This window comes from Erithacus rubecula, assembly GCF_903797595.1.
Source record: "Erithacus rubecula genome assembly, chromosome: 27".
NCBI lineage: Eukaryota > Metazoa > Chordata > Aves > Passeriformes > Muscicapidae > Erithacus > Erithacus rubecula.
Window position 1 is genome coordinate 721,563 of NC_136679.1, and position 21,733 is coordinate 743,295.

General features: G+C 47.0%; 1 protein-coding gene across 1 annotated transcript in view; it reads right to left on the reverse strand.

Annotated features, from left to right (window-relative positions):
• TANC2 (tetratricopeptide repeat, ankyrin repeat and coiled-coil containing 2) overlaps positions 1 to 21,733 on the reverse strand; it is a gene marked incomplete at its 5' end in the record, with an annotated part of 105,631 nt that overhangs the window by 19,873 nt on the left and 64,025 nt on the right. The window contains 6 exons of the mRNA XM_079327616.1: positions 1,089 to 1,325; positions 2,251 to 2,373; positions 4,620 to 4,728; positions 14,425 to 15,032; positions 16,207 to 16,373; positions 19,902 to 20,133. Coding sequence (XP_079183742.1) covers positions 1,089 to 1,325; positions 2,251 to 2,373; positions 4,620 to 4,728; positions 14,425 to 15,032; positions 16,207 to 16,373; positions 19,902 to 20,133 — 1,476 coding nt within the window. The remainder of the gene's footprint in view (positions 1 to 1,088; positions 1,326 to 2,250; positions 2,374 to 4,619; positions 4,729 to 14,424; positions 15,033 to 16,206; positions 16,374 to 19,901; positions 20,134 to 21,733) is intronic.

Genomic DNA, 21,733 nt, shown 5'->3' on the forward strand with positions numbered 1-21,733 from the left:
GTATTTCAACTTGACTTATTACATACAATTAAAACTCCCAACACTCATCACAAAGCTAAACAAAGAGGAATTTTCTAGGACGAGTCTGATGAAAAAGTTTGGAAAATGTGTCTCAGGGAGGAATTTAAAGAATGTTTTGTACCAGAAAAGCAGCGCTGCCATTTTAACTTGGTGAGGTTCAAGGACTGTTCCAGAACCCTGAGCAGGGTGGGGCAGGTCAGGTGGGCTCTCAGCAGGGTGGGGCAGCTCAGGTGAGCCCTGAGCAGGGTGGGGCAGGTCAGGTGAGCCCTGAGCAGGGTGGGGCAGGTCAGGTGAGCTCTCAGCAGGGTGGGGCAGCTCAGGTGAGTCCTGAGCAGGGTGGGGCAGGTCAGGTGAGTCGTGAGCAGGGTGGGGCAGCCCAGGTGAGCCTTGAGCAGGGTGGGGCAGCTCAGGTGAGTCCTGAGCAGGGTGGGGCAGCTCACGTGAGCCCTGAGCAGGGTGGGGCAGGTCAGGTGAGTCCTGAGCAGGGTGGGGCAGGTCAGGTGGGCTCTCAGCAGGGTGGGGCAGCTCAGGTGAGCCCTGAGCAGGGTGGGGCAGCCCAGGTGAGCCCTGGGCAGTGTGCAGCAGCCCAGGTGAGCTCTCAGCAGTGCTCAGCAGCCCAGGTGAGCCCTGGGCAGTGCAGGGCAGCCCAGGTGAGCTCTCAGCAGTGCTCAGCAGCCCAGGTGAGCCCTGGGCAGTGCTCAGCATCCCAGGTGAGCCCTGGGCAGTGCAGGGCAGCTCAGGTGAGCTCTCAGCAGTGCTCAGCAGCCCAGGTAAGCCCTGATCAGGGTGGGGCAGCCCAGGTGAGCCCTGGGCAGTGCAGGGCAGCTCAGGTGAGCTCTCAGCAGTGTTCAGCAGCCCAGGTGAGCCCTGGGCAGTGCAGGGCAGCCCAGGTGAGCTCTCAGCAGTGCAGGGCAGCCCAGGTGAGCTCTCAGCAGTGCTCAGCAGCCCCGGTGAGCTCTCAGCAGTGCTCAGCAGCCCAGGTGAGCCCTGGGCAGTGCAGGGCAGCCCAGGTGAGCTCTCAGCAGTGTTCAGCCCCCCAGGTGAGCCCTGCAGGCCCCAGTGCTCACCTTGGCCCGTCTCTTGCACAGCAGCACCACGATGCTCAGGCAGCCGGCGGCGGCCGCGTAGCCCAGCGGGGTCAGGCCGCTCTCCGAGGGCGCGTCCACGTTGGCCCCAAACTCCAGCAGCAGAGCCACCATCTCTGCATGGCCCAGGTGGGACTGCACACACAGCACTGGGGCATTGTTCAGAACCTCCGTACGGTAATTGACGTTTGCACCTCCCAAAATCAGCAAGCGACTGACCTGGAGGGGAGAGAGCTGAAGGTCAGCACAGCAAACAGCCAATGCTCAGTACAACATCTGCCCCACAGCTGGAACCTTCTGATGCAGATGGAGCAGTTGCAGCAGCTCCCAAGTGGCTGCTAAGTGTCTCAAGGGTGCAGCCACCCCTTGTTGTGGAACAAAGTCAGCCCAGCCCTGCTGCAGCAGCTGGGTCATGGCAGGGAGGGGGAAGCAAAAGCCACAGCTGGAGAGAGCTGCCACAGCTGGAGAGAGCTGCACTCAGCCCCACTGCCATGGGACTCCTCTCCAGGGCTGCTCTGGCTGTGCCATGGCTCCTGTGGAAAGGGCAGCACCTGATGCTGGACAGTGACCAGGGAGGGACATGGGGACAGACACTGAGCTCACCTTGCCTGGGTGGGAAGGATCTGCAATAAACATCCCTGCAAGTGAGAAACAATCCCAAACTGCACCTGTGTCTGAAATCCTTCCTGCTGTAGAGATGGGCACACCTAAGCCAACACACTCAGCACTGCAAAAGAAGTGCCTGAAGCAGCACAGGAGCACGTGCTGCTGGATTTGGAGTCACCTCAGAGTTCATGTCTATCTAAGCCAAAGCCCTTGACATGTCAAGTTCCAGCATCAGTTGTTGCATTCCACATCTCTGAGGAGGAAAATCTCCATTTTGCACAGGCACAGACCCACTGTTTGCTCATTGCAACCAAAAGGAGATCCCTGGTCAAAGCAGCAGAGTTGATGGACTGACCCCAAATGGTAAAAAAATCTCAGCTGATGAAAGGCCTGTCCTCAGCTCAGGACAAACACCCAGCAGCTGCTCAGCCTGGCCAGGACTGGCACAGCTCCAGTGAACCCTCTGCAGGGTCACTGCCCATTGCTGGAGCTTCCTGGTGAATTCTGACCCCCCCAGCTCCCCCCTCCCCTCCAGTACCTTTATGTTGGGGGTGTAGAGATTTCTCAGAGATGCCAAAGCCATGGAAAGACCCTCAGTGCTGTAGGAGATCCAAAGCCCTTGCAGGATGGAGGAAGATACCCCAACTTTTTTACTCAGACCCTGAAAAAGAGAAAGTAACTTAGATCCACACTCACAAATCTCAGTTACACTGGGCACATCCTCATGGGTCTCTGGACTTCAAAGGACTTTCAGGACTATAATGACTACACACAAGATAATGTGACAATCTGCCATATCTGACCTTCACAATCAATGAGGTTTGGGTCCTCTTGTATCATAACTGCACATTTCTCTTTTATTCCATGCCAGGCTTTTCAACTTGGCTTTCTATATATCCCTGTTAAGACTGGCAGCTGATTTAAAAGACTAAAACATTTGTATTTTTCCTTTCCCTGCCCCCCTAAACTGTTTGAGGATGTTTAAAAGATAAGACAAAACCATCAGATCTCAGCCAGCAAGTTAAGATGGAAACCTGAAAATGTCTTCTTACCCATGTGTCAGGTCAGCACTCTGTGTCTGAGCATCACTTGCTTTTTTTACACCTGAAAATTCCAAGTGTTCCATCATCACCTTGCTAAGGCACCAGTGGATTCAAACTAGGAAGGATTGGAGAAGGAAAAGTTTTCTTCTCTGTTTTATCAAAGTCTGCTTCTGTACCCAGCTCTCAGCACTCCCTGGCTGGACAAAACACTTTAGCTCTAATATTCTCCTGGCTTCCTGATGGGTACATAAAATGAAATTATAATGGCACCAGGCCTCCATAAATACCTTCAAAATTAGGATCTTAGTGTCTGCAGAAAGATCTTTGTGTCTGCTGCTGTAACATGGCAACTTGAGGAAAAACAGCCTGACCTGATGACCTGACATGCTCCCACTTGGCAGGAAGCCCATGGCCACACTGGCAATGGCTTCAGCAAAAGATCAGCCAGAATGAAAAGCCTGAATGGAAAAATGCTTGTTTAGAAACAAATACAGGCACTGGCAGAGTCAGTGCATGTACTCATGGAAATATTTCTTTAAAGAATGCTTGAGCCCTTAAACATGGTCTGCAATATTCCAGCCTACTGCCTCCCTCAGAAACGAATGCAGCTCTTGTTTCACTCAGCAAACACTCACAAATCCTCAGTAAACACTTGTTAAAATAAGCAATAAAAATAAATCTATTCGAGGAAAAGCAAAATACTAACTTACAATTTCTAATCCAGCTAACTCAAACCCTTTTGAAACTTTGTACTGCTTGTAAACAACATTTTATCATGTTTTATCTGTCACTATTGGCCTTCCTGCAGTGCTGTAAACACAAGGATTTTGCTGAGTGATGAGGAACACAAGGCTTGACTGACATTTGTCATATGCTAACTTGCATTTTCTACTACTGTAAATATCATTCACTTACACCTGGAATCTCCTGGAAACTTCTCCCCTTAATGAAAATTATCATTTGCTCAGAGTCTGAATCTCAGTTACCAGTTCCCACTATGGACATGTGAAATGAAGGTTTGGAACCCTCAGGTGTGAATGGCAGCTCAAATGAAAACTCAGGGCAGAATTTGGCTTTGGGAATGTTACTGGGAATGGGAAATGGATCCCTGAGGGGTAATGCTCCAGTCTGGGCTCTTCCCTTTGGCTCCAGCCATTGTATTCCCAAATAAAGAGACTTTGCTGCTACACCTGGTGGGGAATCTGGCACAATAAATCAATCAATCCAACAGGACTCACACAAGGCAGAATTCATCTGTTTACTCTAGGAACAGAAACCTGAGTGCCAAAGCCCTCAAATCTATAAAACCATACAGAGCAGATGAAAATACAGCCTTGTTCTCACTAGTGTGAAGCAAGCACAGGTAACAGCTGTAAGAAAATCTGTATTTCCTGTGATATTACAAATCCATCCTCTCATTCCCACCTTCTGGTGCCTGGGCAAGCAGCAAGAATCATACTTAGTTTTATGTTGATACTCACATCCAAGTTTGCCTTTCAATTACCCAGGTCTTAAATGTCTGTGTGAAGAGTAAGATGGACCAACCAGCCAATTTCAACAACCACCAGATTTTCCCCTTACAACCCAAATTTTGTATTAGATTCTTCAAAACTGCTCCTTTTAAAAAATGTCCTTTTTTCTAGATGCTGCCACAGGAACTCCTATCTCAGAGCAAGAAGCTCCTTATGGCAGAAGAGCAATTTGAGGGGAATTTGAGGCTATCTGCTGAATTTAAGCATTTCTTAGGAACCACAGCCAATTTTCCAAAATTCACTTTCACACTCTTCCAGCAGCCCCACAACAAGAGGAGAGTGAGTGCTGCAGATGATGTTATTGCACAAACCTTCATCTGAATTTCTGTTACCTTAAAAATATGTGCTTTGAGAATGTGATGTCCCAGTTCTATGGTTTGTTGTCTGTTTAATTTTCCTTCCTGGCGGGAAAACCAGAAGGCAAGTAGTGTGTGGCCACTCCTAAAATCAGAAGAAAAATGATGTTATTGTTTGCTATCAGACCAACAAAACAACTTTTGAGGGCAAAAATCCTAATCCTTCAACCACATCCAGCTTTGGGAAACAGAGCAGGTTGAATTTTCACCATTCACAAAGCAGGTAACTAACCTGAAGTCACTGGAAAATGCCATATTTACAATATCCACACTTGGAAGAAAATGTGCTGTAAATGACACCTGCACTCACTGCCCTGTGTGAAACAACAACATTATTTCTTGGTAAATCTCCCTTTAAAATCCTTCTTCAGTTTTACCAGTACTAAAGGTGCTTCTGGCAATGCCCTACCAGATTGACAACCACAGCAAATTAACTGAATCACACAACAAGGCAAAAATATAATAAATCAGACAATAACTTCTGCTGCTCAAGGTGATTTTTACTGATATTTTTTAAACCTTTAAACACTTACAGATTCCCATCTTGTAACACTGCAAGTTCAACATGGCTGAATCTTCTCAAAGATGTGAGAAGATGATTTTCCAGAGACACACAGAACATACAGGATGCTGCAGTGTGAAGCTTTAACACCATTTCTGGGTGAGATCAGCAAACACCTGCCCAGGCACACCTGGATGCCACAGCAGGAGATGCAGGGAGCAGGGCAGGAGCCAGAGAGGCTCCACACTGGGACATCAGAGGTCTGTGGGATTTTTTTTTTTTGGTTTTACCAACAAAATTGTATTCTTCCTTAAGCCCCTGGCTGCTCCCAAAGGAATCCTTTTAAACCACTTCATTTCTAAGAGTACATGAAAAAGTGACTGCACTAAAAGCAATCAAACCCCTTCCAGCCAAGGAAAATAAAATATGATATCAGCTGTGGCTTTAAAAGGGCTTTTAAGGACAGGAAATGTTATTAGCTCATCCCTGTCTGGTAAAGCAAAGAAATCCTTTGCATGGCCAAAGATCTAGTAAATATTACACAAGATAGAAGCTTTCACAGCACTGGGGATTTACCAGTTCATCCCCATTCAGGGTGAATTACTGTCCACCTCAAAATAAACTCAGGAAAAAAAAAAAAAAAAAAGTGAATGACTTGTAATGGCCTGGCCAGGTTTTTGGCAAGGTGCCCCCTGGGCCCTGCTAATGAAGCTCCTTTTGGATTGGTAACACATGGATTTGTGTGAGCAGAGCCCAGAGCCACTCTGCCAGTGGTGCTGGAACAAAACACAGGATTTTATTGACTGACACTGCTTTCACTCTTAGGGTGACCCAGCCATAAAAATAAGGAAGCAAACCCTGTTTTTCTGCCTGTCAAGCTGCTCTCCACAGCCTGGCCTGGCACATGGCTGTGCCCACTGCTCCATGCTTCCCCTGACTGGAGGAAAAGCCTCTCCAGACGTGGCTGTGCCCATCACAACTCAGCTGAGAGCTGAAAATCCATCACCATGCCCCAGTGCCAGGCACTGCCTCCAATCCCTGCACCTGTGCTGAGGGGTCTCCAGGCAGCACCAACAGAAGGGACAAAACACCAAAAGCTGGGGCAGAAGGGCCCTGAAGGTGGTTCCAGCACCTTGGTTAAACCCAGTTTGCTGCCTTGCCTCCCTTTGGCTCTCCCCGTCCTTGGAATGGGAGAGAACATCAGGATTCCTGCTGGAGGGACAAATTCTTGTGCTTGTGACACTGGGGAACCTCTGGGAATGTCTGTGGGAAGGAAGGGAAACAGAGCAGGGGTAAACAATGGAAGGAAACACAGCCTGAGTGTTGCCAACACTGCTGGAAGTCACAGAATGGCAAGTGCTGCACTGAACTCAGCCCCACTCAGTGGGACTCTGAAAACTGGAATTGCTGCAATGCACTCAGTCCATCCCAATAAACCATCAGATTCCCAGGGACAGGAGGCACAGACAGACACCAGGAAAAGCCTGGCAGGCCCTGGCACACCCAGAGCAGCTGTGGCTGCCCCATCCCTGCAGGTGCCCAGGGCAGGATGGATGGGGAACTGTCCCTGCCACAGCCCACGAGTGACCTCTCAGCTCCTTTCCAACACAAACCACCCCAAGGTTTATAATTCCATGAGTCAGGAATCAGCTCCTTCCCTCTCTGGGGTGATCCTCAGGATCAGGAGCTGCCCCTGCTGCCCCAAAGTGCCCACAGGGGCTCTGCAGCCACACTGTGCCCCCAGCACAGGACAAACACCACCAGGCTCCTGCTGCCTGCTGAGAAACTCCTCCAGAATGCAGAAGGCTCTCAATGGATCTAAACTGCATTAATCCTAAGCATGAACTGAAAATCCAGAATCTTCTGTGTTCTCTGCAGCACGAGCTGGAGTGCAGCTCCCCCCTGGCACCCCCTGGCAGCTCCCAAATTGCTTTTCAGCTGCAGTTGGAAGGTATTTACCTACATTTAATTACAGACATGACTTTGGTGTTATAAATAAGGCATGTAGGAAATACTCCAGAATAGAGTACAGTATTCATGAGTAATACTTCACCTCTGCAATGCTTCCCAGACCTTGACTGCTGGCTGCTTGATAAATACTTGTTCTGTCAACATTAATTGGAAACTAAACCAGACTGCAACAGCACAGGCTGGTTTTTTCTTTAATACAGCAGAGTGGCAGTAATGATTTCACATCAAGGAGCTCAGTGAAATGATATGCTTTGAATTTCACCACTGCAGAGTTTATCATCAGAGATTTTTCCATTTTTAATGTAAGATTTTTTTTTTTTTTTGTGAAAAATTAATGGCCCTGCCAGCTCAGCTCCTGCAGCTTTAATCTGCTCTTTGTGCTTGTATCAACTCCTGCAATGGTAAGGATTGTGCCCAGATGGGCACATGTGTGTCTGTACACAGTGTGCATTTAGATACATCATTACACATGTGCAAATATATTCATATATGTATATAAAGACATAAAAATGAGTCTCTGATCATCCCAACACCCTACACAGCATGAACCAGTGCTCCCCTACAGCAGCTCCAAGAGAAGAGAGCCCTCTAAGAGGAGGTTATGTGGAATTATGGAATGGTTTGGGTTGGAAGAGACTCTGAAATCCACCCATCCCACCCCTGCCATGGCAGGGACCCTCCCTCTGTCCCAGGGTGTCCCCCCTGGCCTGGGCTCTGCCAGGGATCCAGGGGCAGCCACAGCTGCTCTGGGCTCCTGCCAGCCCTGCCCACCCTCTCAGGAAAGAATATTTTCCTAATATCCAATTTAAACCTGCTGTCTGTCAGTTTGAAGCCATTCCCCTTGTCCTGTCACTCCATGCATTTATAAAGAGATGCTGGATCTGATCTCTGCTCCCTTATCTACCCCAACTTGAGTCACATCCAGCTCTGGTGCAGAGCAGAGGATGCAGATGTTGGTACCTCAGCACAGTCCCCAGGTCACTCCATCCCTCATGTCACAGATGGAGAAGGACAAAGTCTCATTATAAAATACTGGTGTGCCCAAAGAGCAGTGAAGGAGAATGCTTAAATACAAAAGGAAATATTAAAAGCTTCCAGATCTGTGCATCATCAAAACTCTTCCAGTTCTCAGGTAAAAAAGATTTTAAAGGATTTAAATGTGTTGCAGTGTTTAGGAATTGCAGCACCAGAGTAAAAGACAAAAAATAATTGAGATTCAGGCCTGGTCATTTCTGAACCTACTGAAGTCCCAATTCCCTGATTTACACCCACATCTCCCTTCTTCCAGCTAATCCCATGAAAACAATCCAAAATCAAGAGATCTGACACTGTGCCCAGTCTGCAAGAGATGTGTATTCCCATTTTCTGCAGCTCAGTGTCATAACTGATGTGACACAGCCAGAGCTCCCTCCCTGCTGACATCTCTGGCTGTCTGTCCTGCAGAAAACCCAATCTCAGCTCCACAATCTCCTCTTGAAGGAACAGTTTATCCCTAAAATCCATTTATTGATTTTTTTTTTCTAATGTAGTTTCCCCTCTGATGTTGTAATTGCAAATGAATTGGAAGAAATTCACATTATTAAAAAAATGCAAACAAAACAGTCAAGGCTATTCTTTGCTGCCCTGCTGGAAGATGATTTTGGTCTAAAAGTGAGTTGTAGTATTTCAGGAATAAAATAACAGGAACAAATTCAGTAACATTTCCTTCTTTGATCAGTTTCTGGTTAACTCCACTCCTCTCTTCTTGGTGCCTCAATGCCACAGGATGGATTATTCTGTGAATATTTTCTTCTATTTAGATGTGAAAATGGCCCAGCAGACAGAAGTTCTGAGTCCAGAAGTAAAGAAAAAGATCAGATTTTATGAGGACAATATATCCAACCCCCAATGCAACCCAGTGCTGAGCTTTGCATGGCTGATGAGCCTGTGAGAAGGAGCTGCCCTGCTGATGTGAGCAGGTGAGAATGGTGAGGATGGTGAGCAGGTGAGGATGGTGAGGATGGTGAGGATGGTGAGGATGGTGAGCAGGTGAGGATGGTGAGGATGGTGAGGATGGTGAGGATGGTGAGCAGGTGAGGATGGTGAGGATGGTGAGGATGGTGAGGATGGTGAGGATGGTGAGCAGGTGAGGATGGTGAGGATGGTGAGGATGGTGAGCAGGTGAGGATGGTGAGGATGGTGAGCAGGTGAGCAGGTGAGCAGGTGAGGATGGTGAGGATGGTGAGCAGGTGAGGATGGTGAGGATGGTGAGGATGGTGAGCAGGTGAGGATGGTGAGCAGGTGAGGATGGTGAGGATGGTGAGGATGGTGAGCAGGTGAGGATGGTGAGCAGGTGAGGATGGTGAGGATGGTGAGGATGGTGAGGATGATGAGCAGGTGAGGATGGTGAGGATGGTGAGGATGGTGAGGATGATGAGCAGGTGAGGATGGTGAGGATGGTGAGGATGGTGAGCAGGTGAGGATGGTGAGCAGGTGAGGATGGTGAGGATGGTGAGCATGGTGAGGATGGTGAGCAGGTGAGGATGGTGAGGATGGTGAGGATGGTGAGGATGGTGAGGATGGTGAGCAGGTGAGGATGGTGAGCTGTGCTGGTGGGGCCAGGGCTGCCTGGACCTCTGCCTGGGGCACTCACAAAGCTCAAAGAGCTCCAAAACCAGCACTCTGGAGCAATGAGAAAGACACTAAGAGAGGCAATTCCAAGGGTAAAGCAATGCTAAATAATGATGGCATCCAGTCTGGAAAACCTGATTATTCCATCTCTGGCCCCACACGGTGCTAGTGGGCACTGCATTATTTTTAATTTTCTGTCTAATATATAAGGAATTCAAATAAATTCTAAACCCATTATTGTGCCTCACCTTGAATTCAAACAATGCCTTTGCTCTGCTGAGTAAAATCCATCCCTCATGAATGTGCAGAAAACAATTAAGACCTACCCTGGGTTTTGGTGAACAGTTGATTATTTCAGCTAACAATCAATCTGAGTGTATTTTAAGAGCTTTTTAGAGCCTTATAATAAAAAAGAGAAAGAAAATCAATTAATCCATGCACCATAATGCCCAAGTGAGCTCCACATGGAGGACTGATCTGGGGGTAATTTTTAACAAGTCAAGACGTGCATTGCAAAGACCAACTCCTCATTTAAATCTGTTTGTTGTATCCCTGAATTGTCAGAAATATAATTTTCACCAGCTTATTTTTCTTCCAACTTTCTAAATGAATTATCTTTACACTGAGGACTATTATTTGTCAATCAGATTCCATCAAAATAAAACAATTTTGCTCTAAAGCCTTCACTCTATCACTTTGCTGGATAACACATAAAAACATTAATTTTGTGTAGGAAAAATCTCCACTTGCAATGTGATCCCAAGAGAAAAAGGAAAATGTAAAATCCCTACAGAGTCTTGTACTGGAAGGCAGCTCAGCCAGAAACCATGGCAACTCTTCTGGCTGAGAGCTGCACCCTCCTGCAGGTCCATCACACAGCTTTGGTTCATGGCTGCAGGAGAGGAGGGAGGAGGTGAGGAAATGGCCTTGCTGTGGGTTCAGCAACTGCTCATCCTTCCAAAGCCTGCCCTGGAGCAGTGAGCAGGAGCCACCCTGTGCCCAGGCAGCTCCTCTGCCATCCCTGTGCCACTCTGCTCAGTCCTGCCCATCCCTGGGCACTGTGCCCACCAAGGACTCAGGAGATGCAGGGACTGCAGCACACACCTGCATGGCAGGCCCTGAAACTGAGCCTCACCAAGCCACAGGTGAAGCACTGCAGGTGAAAATATAAAATCTTCACTTTGTTCTGGTCCTACGGGTGCTGAACCACTGCAGCCAGCACAAAGAGCCTCTTCCCCAGCACACACAGCTCTGGCTGCTCCAGTGCCACCCTGAGACACAAAAACCCAAACTGAGACACAAAAACCCAAACTGAGACACAAAAACCCAAACTGAGACACTCACACAGGCAACAGCACTGAGAGTACCTTGATCCCACCGTAGCTTTCCCATGAAAAGAAAATCTGGGAATGTGCTTCAAAGGCTTGTGTGCAGGGCAGAGGAGCAGCCTGGAGAGATTCAGCTCACCCTGTCCATCTCCTGGGGAGATCAGCCCAGATTCCTCAGAACTCAGCTGCAGCAGATGCTCCCCAGGCACTCCTCTGACCTACTGCAGCCCCTGAGCTCAGCATGAAGTGAATCACTCTTTTCTCTCCTCTGACTATCAAGCAAGTCTAGACAAGTAACTCAGATGCTTACACTTAAACCTGGATCAAGTAATTTCACTTCTGGGGTCCATATCTGACTACAGCTCTCTTACTGCCTTGCCAGGACAAATCACTTCATTTCTGTCTCACAGCCCCTTCAGCAGCAGCACAAGGATAAAACATTTTATTAGAGTTGTAAAAGCATGGAAAATAATTGCATAGAAGTTTCTGGTTATGTCTGGGCAGAAAGAAGCACTGCATTAGAGCAGAATTTAGATTTAGAAATACAAGTGTAGGAGGAATGTGCAGTAAGAACCATTTTCTCCATGCACCAGTCACAAAGAATTGAGTCTTTCCCTGGAATGTTCTATGTTATTTGTCAAGGAAGCCACTTGGTTGATTATTCTGGTTGATGTGCTGGCCTGACAGGCTGGGGAGGTCATTACTGCAATGCTGCTCAAGTGCTCTGACAAAAACCTCAGTGGGTTGGAAATGGAGGGGCTGGCAGGGTGAGGATGTCACAACTCACAACTCACCCCTGCCTGGACAGCAAACACATGATGGGGGCAGAGAAGAGGGGCAGAGAAGGGGGGCAGAGAAGGGGGGCAGAGAAGGGGGCAGAGAAGGGGGCAGAGAAGGGGGCAGAGAAGAGGGGCAGAGAAGGGGGGCAGAGAAGAGGGTCCATTGAGCATCTCAATGGGCTAACCAAGACCCCAGAGTGTGGGGATCTGCTGTTTTCCTCCAAAGTACAGCAAAATGTGATAATTCCTGGACACTTTGGTCCCCCTCTCCCCTCCCCTCCTTTCCCCACTCCTGAGAACACGAGCACTGGCTCTCACTAATGAAATCTGGGATTATCCCAGCTGGGATATGAGTGGACACGAGGCCCATTATTCCAATTTCCTTCATAATGGCCTCACACCTGGACAGTCTGCCAGGGTCAGTCAATTAAAAGCAGCTTCACAAACCCACATTTCAGTTCAAGGCTCTTCTGAGAGGGGAAGACAGCAGCCCCAGCAGCTCACTGTGCCACAGCAGGGTCACAGTGCTGCACAGAACACAGAGCCAGGACAGCTCTCTGCAGTTGTCATGTCCCCCCAATTCCCCAGTGAGCAGAAAGAAATCCATCTGGCTGTGAACAAACCAGACAAATCTGCACAGGCTACTGCTGTGAGCTCTGTCATTGCCCAGCTCTGCTTCTCTTTCAAGAAATAAAATGAAAAATTATTATTCATCTTAATTGCTGCTCAGGGTTTCCCAGGCTCTGAGCTCTGTATCAGCTGGGCAGGAGGATTTTGTGGAGTGTCATAGCTCAGGGATTCCTGTCTATTAATCTCTGGATTGTATCTGGTTTCATCAGTTACCATCAGACATGATGCAGTTAGTGCATATTACACACATTATTATGGGATGTATGGGTTGATCCCACTTCCTTTTTCCTCTGGGAAGGAGCTAAGTCAGGTCAGCTCTGTGGGGACACCCTGCTGGCACAGAGCATGAGTGGTCTCTATAAAGCCACCATTCATTTCCCCACATTAATGGCATATATGAGATGGAAAGCAATACCTGAAAACCCCCTGAACTGTCTTGAGGGCAGCATGATGTGTTTGTGATGCTCAGAAAATGCAGCACCAAACCCAAATGCTGAGCAAAAATCCTTCTGCTGACTTGTTGAGCAAACAATTTGTGCCTTTGTGCTGATTACAAGCTTTGTTTCAGTGCAAAACCACCTAAAATGCAGCACATCCCCATTTCCTTCTGAATCTGGTATGGCAGAGTGCCCTTTGCCAGCACTGGGAGGATGAAGAGGATTTCTGGAGCCACAGCCCCCAGGTCACTGAGCCACAGGCACTGCTCCCACCTGCAGCACCCACCAGGGAAGACCTGGATTCTATTTTCAGGGTAATGATGGAAGGCAGTGATTTGGAAAGCAGAGATTTTGCTGAGTTGCTCCTTTCAGGGCTCACCCTGCAGGTTCTGTGTGATCAGTGACACAGAATCTCTCCTGCAGCCAGGCCACACTAACCCAGCACATCTGGAACATCTGGGCTGGAGGAAGCAGCACTGGACACAGGACAGGACAGCACTGACTCCCAAGTAAGGATATTAAATAACTCTGAACAATCTGAAGGAACCTGCTGCTGGGAGAGGCTTCTCAACAGGAATTGCCAGAACCCAGTAAAAACAAGAAGATGCCCATTGGGAGGAACTACTTCATATTTTTCTACTGCAGCCTGTTTAGCTCAAATCTAAAGTGGTAAATTACTCTGACACCACTAACAGCCACAGCTGCCTTGATCAGCCAGGTGCTTTCCAGCTCCAGCAGATACCATGAGATTGTCTTCAGGCAGGTCACTGACACACCCTTGAACCTGTTTCCTTGATGATTTCAATCATATTTCAAGAAATGGGGAGGAAAATGGAACAAAACTTACAAGGATAAGCTGTGAGAATTACAGTCAGATCATCTGCTCCCACTTGTCATTAGAAACAGAAGTAATGTTGTTGACAGAGATCATTGGGCTTAGAGAATACAAATCTAACTGTGATTAAATTCTGTTCCCTGTGCACTAAGCCAGGAAGTCAGCTGCTGTCAGCACAGAGATTACAGATGCATTTACAGTCCAAAATCACTACAGAACAATTCTGTCCTTTGTTTGCAAAAAAACACTTAGTAGATCTACCAGGAACACATCTTAGAAAAGAAGTAACTGAAAAAGATGTATCCACACTATTTATCTTTGCACTTCTTACCTCCCACCTCCTGTGCTTTTGGTACCTTTGGAGAAAGGGACAATGCTTCCCCTCCTCCAGGACTGAGCTGGCAGCTGCTCCTGGTGATAATTGAGCTGGACAGCCCAGGGCCTCCTGAGGAGCAGCTCATCTCATTCCAAAGGTGAGTGTTATGTTTGCCAGGTCAGGTGTGTGCCCAGGGGTGCTGGTTTCTCTCCATGAACAACATAAGGAGCTCAGCACAGAATGCAGAGTTACAGTGTACACAGAGCAAAGCTGGCTAAGGGCAGCCATGTGCAACCTTGTCAAATAAAATGATTCAGGTAACAGTGCAGAGCAACACACTGGCAAGCTCTGATTTCTCAGAGCATTTGCTTACCTGGGATCACAAAGAAACTTGGTTTTTTCACCTTCTTCCCTCCAAATAAGCCACTCACGGAAAGAGGGATGAACAAACATTCGTGTCATGTCTCTACGTTTGATAAGAAACATAGAAAGGTTCTCCATCCTCTGCTGAAAGTCCTCCCACTCCAAAGTGCCCTCAATGTTACCTGCATTAATGGCCTGAAAAATATGTTCATCTGTTAAGGGGTGCAGAGAAGCCACTGCCACGTTCAAGAGAGGCATGACCCGCTCAAAGGAAGACTGTGTTGGGAACTTCATATTGCACTGCAGCAGGTACACCTCCGACAGGGACACTGGCACCACCTTGTAGCTGGAGCTCTTTAGAACTAGGTATCCCTTCTCTATCAGATCAAAAGTGAGTTTCAGGTACAGGTAGGAGCCTTGGCTCAAGGTCTTGAGGTGAGAGCTGAGTTTGCCAAAGGTGGTGTTGTCCATCTTGCCGTTGAGGGAGATGTTGTTCTGGATCTCTGAGCTGCTGTGTATCCTGTGAAGGATGTATGCCTGCAGGTCCTGGTCGATGGCTTCATTCTCTTCCAGTCTATCCAAAAATATTCTGTGGAAGGGCAACAGCTTAATTATTTCCTACAAAGAAAGAAAGAAGAAAAGATACTCATGCTGGCAGCATTTACTGTTCATTAAGTAAACTTATTTTCTATTACAATGGTATGTTTGAGACTCCTTTGAGACCTTCCACCAGGGCAAGAACACAAACAGCAGTTTCTGCCCTCAGGGCCTCACACTCTCCTCTATAATCAAGCAGGTTGTATGTGAAATATGACTGAAATAAAAACAAGGGACACTGTTTCTAACAGTATATCCATGAAAGGGATGATAAAGTCACACAGAGCACTGCCCTTGTTATTCCTATCCTCCCAACCATGCATTGACCTCCCATCCCTTTGGCTGTCCTGTCAGAGGAATGGACATCCAGATGACAGATCTGAGGCCACGAGAAACTTGCTGAAGCTGAGACCAAGGGCCTCCCTGGGATCATCCTTCTGCACTCCACATCAACATCAGCACACACAATACTTGTATTTTCCAGGGCAAAGCAATGATCTGTCTGCTGCAGGACACTGCATGCAGGGAATTCTCATCTACTGAACTCCCTGATTCAACATAAAGCAAACATCATCAAAGGCCTCTGCAATGAAATTCTTGCCCCATGTGCTCTCTGTGAGGAGAGGTGATGAAACCAATCTGCACGAGGCCAACTCCAGAAAAGCCTTAAGCTCTCCAATGAAACAGAGACAGTGCAAACTCAAGCTGCAGTGAAGACCTCAGGGATGCAAAAGCCCTAATTAAATGAGGAATTCAAGCCATCAGGATGCAATTTACTTACAAAAAGATTTCTTCCAAGTGGTATTTAATTTACTCCGTTACTGAGCAAAAACCAAAGCCCAGCACTGAGGAGCAGTGTGTGCTCTCCTGGACCTGGGGAAGCTGCTGCCATTCCCAGTGAATTCCCTGCCCTCCCAAAGGCTCCATGGGTCAGGGGCACATGAGCTGTCTCACAAAATGATCTCAATCATTTGCTGATGAACATTTATTATCAACAATAAGCAATGATGGATTAAATCCTTCCAAAGGTGTAGAGTGAACCTGGGAACATGGACATAAATCCAAGGATAAAAAAGCCAAAAGGATAACCTGAAAAAAATGGTCTTGAGCAAATCCAGAACACCCAGTAAGATCTTCTTTCCCAAGTCCATTAGGACAATGACACAGCTCATCCCTGGCTGGGGTCTCAACATACCTGTAGACTTGTTCTGACTGTCACTACCAGCTTCAGCCAGGAAGGGAATTTTCCAATCATCTTGCTCAGGAATGATACTATGGTATCTCCATAATCTGGCTTGTGAAATTCAGCCTCATTTAAACCATCAATTAATATAATGAAATCTTCATCAGGGATCTTCCTCTCTGAGAGAGAGAAAAAAAGCATTTATTGGAAAGGCTAAAGAAGCACAACCATAATGTACTGCAATGCCACAAGAGTTCAGCCATGACCAGATATTGCCAAAGAAGAAAACACCCCCAGTAGCAGCACTTTTCTAATGACACATTAATTGCATATTGATCTTTACAGGTCATCTTGTTCCACCCTCCAGCTGGGCACAGGGACATCTTCCACTAGACCAGGTGGTTCCTACCTGGCCTTGAAAATCCTCCAAGAAGTAAATCATGGACTGTTCAAACAGGATTATTTTTTGCAGCTGGAGAACACAATATCCCAGGTGATGCTGCCAATGGAGTCACTTTCTCTATGTCAGACACTGAGAGCTAAATATGGCCTTACAACTAATGACAGAAACAGTTTTGGACTTGTATCTTAAAGCTCAAGGGGTATCTTCTCAAAGGTAATTTTGCCAATTAAGTCTCAAAACCAGGTGTAAGATGTGAAATCTGAGTCTATTGATGGCATATGTTATTCACATGTACTACAAATCCTGAACTTTGAAATGCTGCTGGCAAAAAGTCAATATTCCCAGCAGCAGGTGAGCTTTTCTCTCTGACTTTAAACTGCACCAGGATCTCTTCTGTAAAAGCCCAGCACAGAATGTTCATTGATAATGAGAGCCTGAGGTCCCTGTGGTATTCCAGGGAGAAGAGATGTGCCAACACATGTTTGGGACTGCTGAGCATCACACACATGAAAAACACATAGTTTGCACTGAAATTACCCTGGCTGCTTCTTCAGTTAATTCTCAGTAAGACTTTTAGGTACAGTAAAAAAATAGACTTTATTCCTCTCTGAAATCTTGGAGTGAACATAGTGCCTGAGTTTTATACCCACATCTCATGTTCCTCATAAAGCCTAAGGGAGGAGAGAAAGCAGGGACTAGGGGAAGAATCAGAACCTTCTCTTATATATTATTTAGATTCCTTGACATTAAAAATCAATCAATCTATCTATCCATCCAGCAATCCATATTTATCTATCCCATATATTTGAGAAACATGAATCTAACTTTCCCAGAGATGTTCACTATTAACACTTGCTCAACAGTTTTGTCCCAGTAGTACTAAAGCTTCAACAGCACCTAGTAAAAGACCTGCTGATATATTTATAGAGTCTTAAATACTAAATATTTTAGAACCAATTTCCAGATATTGTTCATCTTGTTAGAGAATACTTGGTGCAAATTAGCTCGTCAGCACTCTCAGGCAGCAGGTTTGAAAAGTGGGAGTCCTGGTCAGTGAAAAAACATTTAATATAAAATTTTTCCACCTCTCAGAATTTAGGGTAAAATGGGGGTCAACCTCCTTGACAAGAAAAATAAGAATCCTCCAAAAATCTCTGAATTCAAGAGATGAAACATCTCCCAAGGAGCTACTGTAATAACCAGAAATTATTTTCCTTTAGAGCAGCAGTTCCTAAAAATTTCTCCTTTTTCTTTTTGCCAGGAGTGAAGATAGGAAAGAACAACCACACTCCTTCCACAGTGACATTTCTCCATGCCAGGAAAACCAACAGCTGCCATGCTGTGCTGGCTCTACATTTGCTTTGTGCCTGCTGAACAGGGCAGGCTGAACCCAGATGCTGCTGCTCAGAGCTTGGACATGGTTTTAAAGAGCTGATCTGGACATCAGGGCTTTGAACCTGGCACAAGCTGCATCTGTTTCATGTTGGATCCAACACTGTGGTGTGTAGGGTGGTAACAAAATTATTTGAGCTATTTTTGCAGCCAAGGTGCAGCACAGGCACAGCAATAAACATGATTCTGCAGGACAACAGTCCTGAACTCTGCAAAGCTCTGCCAGTTTTCATGGCAACGAGCAAAGATCTTAAATTTAGTGACTGTCACAATGAATTAGTTATAACTTGCAAAAAGACAAGAGAAAATCGATGCTGTATTAGAAAAAGCTTTGAGTCTGTAATCAGGATAAACTTGACACCAGCTCCCCTAGAAGCTTTATGCAGGTGTCTGTGAACTTTTATGATACCAGTCCTTTGGTGAAAGGTTCAGATTCTCCAAAACCCACTGAACAGTGGATAGGAAAAGGAAAAAAGTCACCCCTACACAAATATAGAAAAGGACACGTTGCTGTAGGAAGTGCTGTGAATGGAACTGGTTGCTTGTTTTCACCTTGAGAACTGCAAGGACAGGTTTGGGACATGAAAGAAACAAGAATATGGAAAGCCAAGTGGGATATTGGGAAAAAATTCCTCGCTGTGAGGGTGGGCAGGGCTGGCACAGGGTGCCCAGAGCAGCTGTGGCCACTCCTGGACCCCTGGCAGTGCCCAAGGCCAGGTGGGACACTGGGGCTGGGATAGGGGAAGGTGTCCCTGCCATGCCAAGGGGAGGAACAACATGAGCTTTAAGATCTCTTCCAACACAAACCATTCCACAATTCTCAGTCCTGCCAGCTTCTCCAGACCCCACTGTAGAAGATGTTACACTCCCTAAAGTACACCCCTGGGATGCCATCCCATGAAACAAAGAAATTCCTTCAAACAAACCCCCCCTTCCTTACCGAAAACCCCGTTATCTCTTAGGATTTCTACTGGCTCTTAAACTCACAAGTTAATCGGTTCTTTTCTCACTTAAAGACAATTGGTTAGTTTGCAAATTCTAGTTTTTATTGGTTAGAAACTCAATCCTCTGGAAACCTATATAAAGTCTTTTGTTATCTGATATGTTATCAAATGTTCTATGTTTTTGTTATCTGACCGTTGTTAGCACATCCCTTTGAGGACAATAGTTACCCCCGGAACTTTTGCTGGGCGGTCTCAAGCCTGACGGCTCAGAAATATCTGGAGTCAATGGAAAACCCCCAACCCTCCAAACAGCTGCACCCCACCTTTCCTCCTGAGCTCGAGCAGCGCTGCCGCTTATCCCATTCCAAGGCGCGCAGGGATCATTTTAAACCCCACCGCGGGCCCCATCAGCACCAGTACTGAGGTAAATAGGTTCAGCAGCCGTAAAATTAAGGGTTACAAATAGTTTTAAAAGTTGTCCCCTCTGTTAAAATGTTAAGCAACTTACTGTTCTTGATATGTTCTGTATCCCCAAGTTGGCCATCTGTTTGTATTTTCCCAAACAATCCCAGTTCTAGTTCAATCACTTCCTACTTCTGCCCTGTCCCTCACTTTGCTCCTGGCCGCCTGCTGCTGCCCCCTGTCAATCAAAAGACACTGCCCCATATGCAAAGTTTCCAGAGTTCCCAAGAAACACCTCTTCAGTGGAAGTCCTAACTAGCCATGACCTAAGGAGCTGTTGAGAAGAGTGGCACCCCTGGACCGACGAGCCCCAATCGAGCTCTGGACGTGCCTGTGAGGATGGAACTCCCATTCCTGCCCTCGGACAGGACTGCAGGGGAACCTCCTTCCAGCGTCGCCTAAGCAAGCAGCAGCAGGTGTCGGCCCCTGGCGCCCCCCCCCAATTCTTCACTAAAAGAGCTGCTATTTACTAAAGGCTCTGTCCGCGCTCCGTTGATTCCAAGTACCTGCGTGCAGGCTGTCGAGCGGCTCCAGCACGCCCCTGCGCAGCGAGGCGGCGGGGTCCTGCACGCAGGAGCGCAGGCTGAGCAGGCTCTGCAGCTGCGGCTCCCGCTGCAGCCGCTCCCGGTAGGCGCCGAGCCGCGGGGCGCGGCACAGCAGCGCGGCCACGTTGTGCACGAACTCGGGCACCAGGCACGTGTAGGCGTTGTCGGCCTGGCAGTAGTGATAAGCCACCACCTAGCGAAGGGAAAAGAGAGGGGTCAAAGATGCGGTTTGGTCGGGGGTGTGTCGGGACAGGTGGAAATGCGGCGCGTTTTTGCTTTTCATCTGTTCTGGCAGGTGAAGTCTTCAAGAGCAATGAGTGTTAACTAACCGGACAAAGCAGTTGGTAAAAACGGGCTCTGACCCTCAAAAATGACTGGACATCCCACCTGAGGGCTAAAGGAAATGAAGCTGCAGCTGTTTGCAGACAATGGACACCTCTGCAGTGCCGTGCTGAGCTCGGATTGTGCCCTGAGCTCTGTTTAATAACTTGTGATTGTTTTATTGAACTTATTCTTCACTCGCTTTGCTTTCACACGTTAAGCGCTGTGGAATGGACAGACAGACTCCCTGGGTCTGCCTTGGAAGGACAGAACCCCCTGAACTGGGGGCAATGCCACGCTCACTGTACCCATACACTGTCATCACATGCTCCATTAAAAAAAAAAAACAAAAACAAATTAAAAAATAAATACATACAAATTCCCTTTTTCGCCAGCTTTGCCCTGAATTTTCCAGCTCAGCAAACTCTGCCAGAATCCTGCTACATTCTGCCCACTTACTAAAATAAGCAGAAAACCAGTGATATCTTCTCAGGCCAACGCTGCCAACTTTATAATATAAAAAAAGGCCCTCAAAAATCCATCTCTGCTTTTGAATCCCTTGGGAAGCTGCTCTGGCACAACTCCAGCCCAGTTTCTCCTGCTCCCTTGCTGCCTCCAGCCTCAGGCACTGCCTGCCCATTTGGAATGAGCCTCTGCCAGGCACAAAGTTTTTCTCCAGCTCCCATTCTGGACTGGATTTTCTTTTCAAATATCACTGAGTATCCAAAAATACCCCAGCAAGGCAGGTGGGAGCAGCTCTGTACCAAAACCCCCACTGCCCTGGAGCACTGCAGTGCAGAATATTGCAAAATAAATTGCATTTCTGAACTTGGGAAGGACACTGCAGCTGAGGACACCGTGCAAAGGAAAAGCTCCTCTGGGATGAAATGTGCCCATGGCTTTAGAGATGATGAAGGTTTTCTGTCTCTCCACCTGCAGGATCCATCCCTTGGACTGCAGGAGGCTCCAGGCTGGCCAGGGTACCAAGGAATGAACACATCAGGCTGGTTCAGCACTGGCTTTTCATTTTCACTATGGAATTACCAGTGGGGTATAATGCAGTGTTTTCCTTCCCCAGTCAAAGCAAGGTGTGACACATGCAGTGATGGCAAAGCTGGGCTGCTGTTTCAAGCATCAAGCCCTAATACATGTATTTAAGGTTTAATGGATACCTCCAAATTCCTTACAGAATTTTTCCTACCAGCCAGTAAGAATATAATTAATTCCCTCAGAGAACAGCACTATGTGAAGTAATTATAAAGGTAATTCTTTCTTTTCATCAATCCTATTTATTTGGGGATTACAACTTGTGCATTTCACAGAATGAAGTCTGTACCTTGGTATCAGGTTTCACTAACAGAAATTACTCAGATTTCCTATGCAATTGGTGTGTAGACACAAAATAAAGTCTCTTTTAATGAGAGGCCAATTAATTTCTTCCAGGAATCTGAAGAGCCATGTCATGGAAAAAG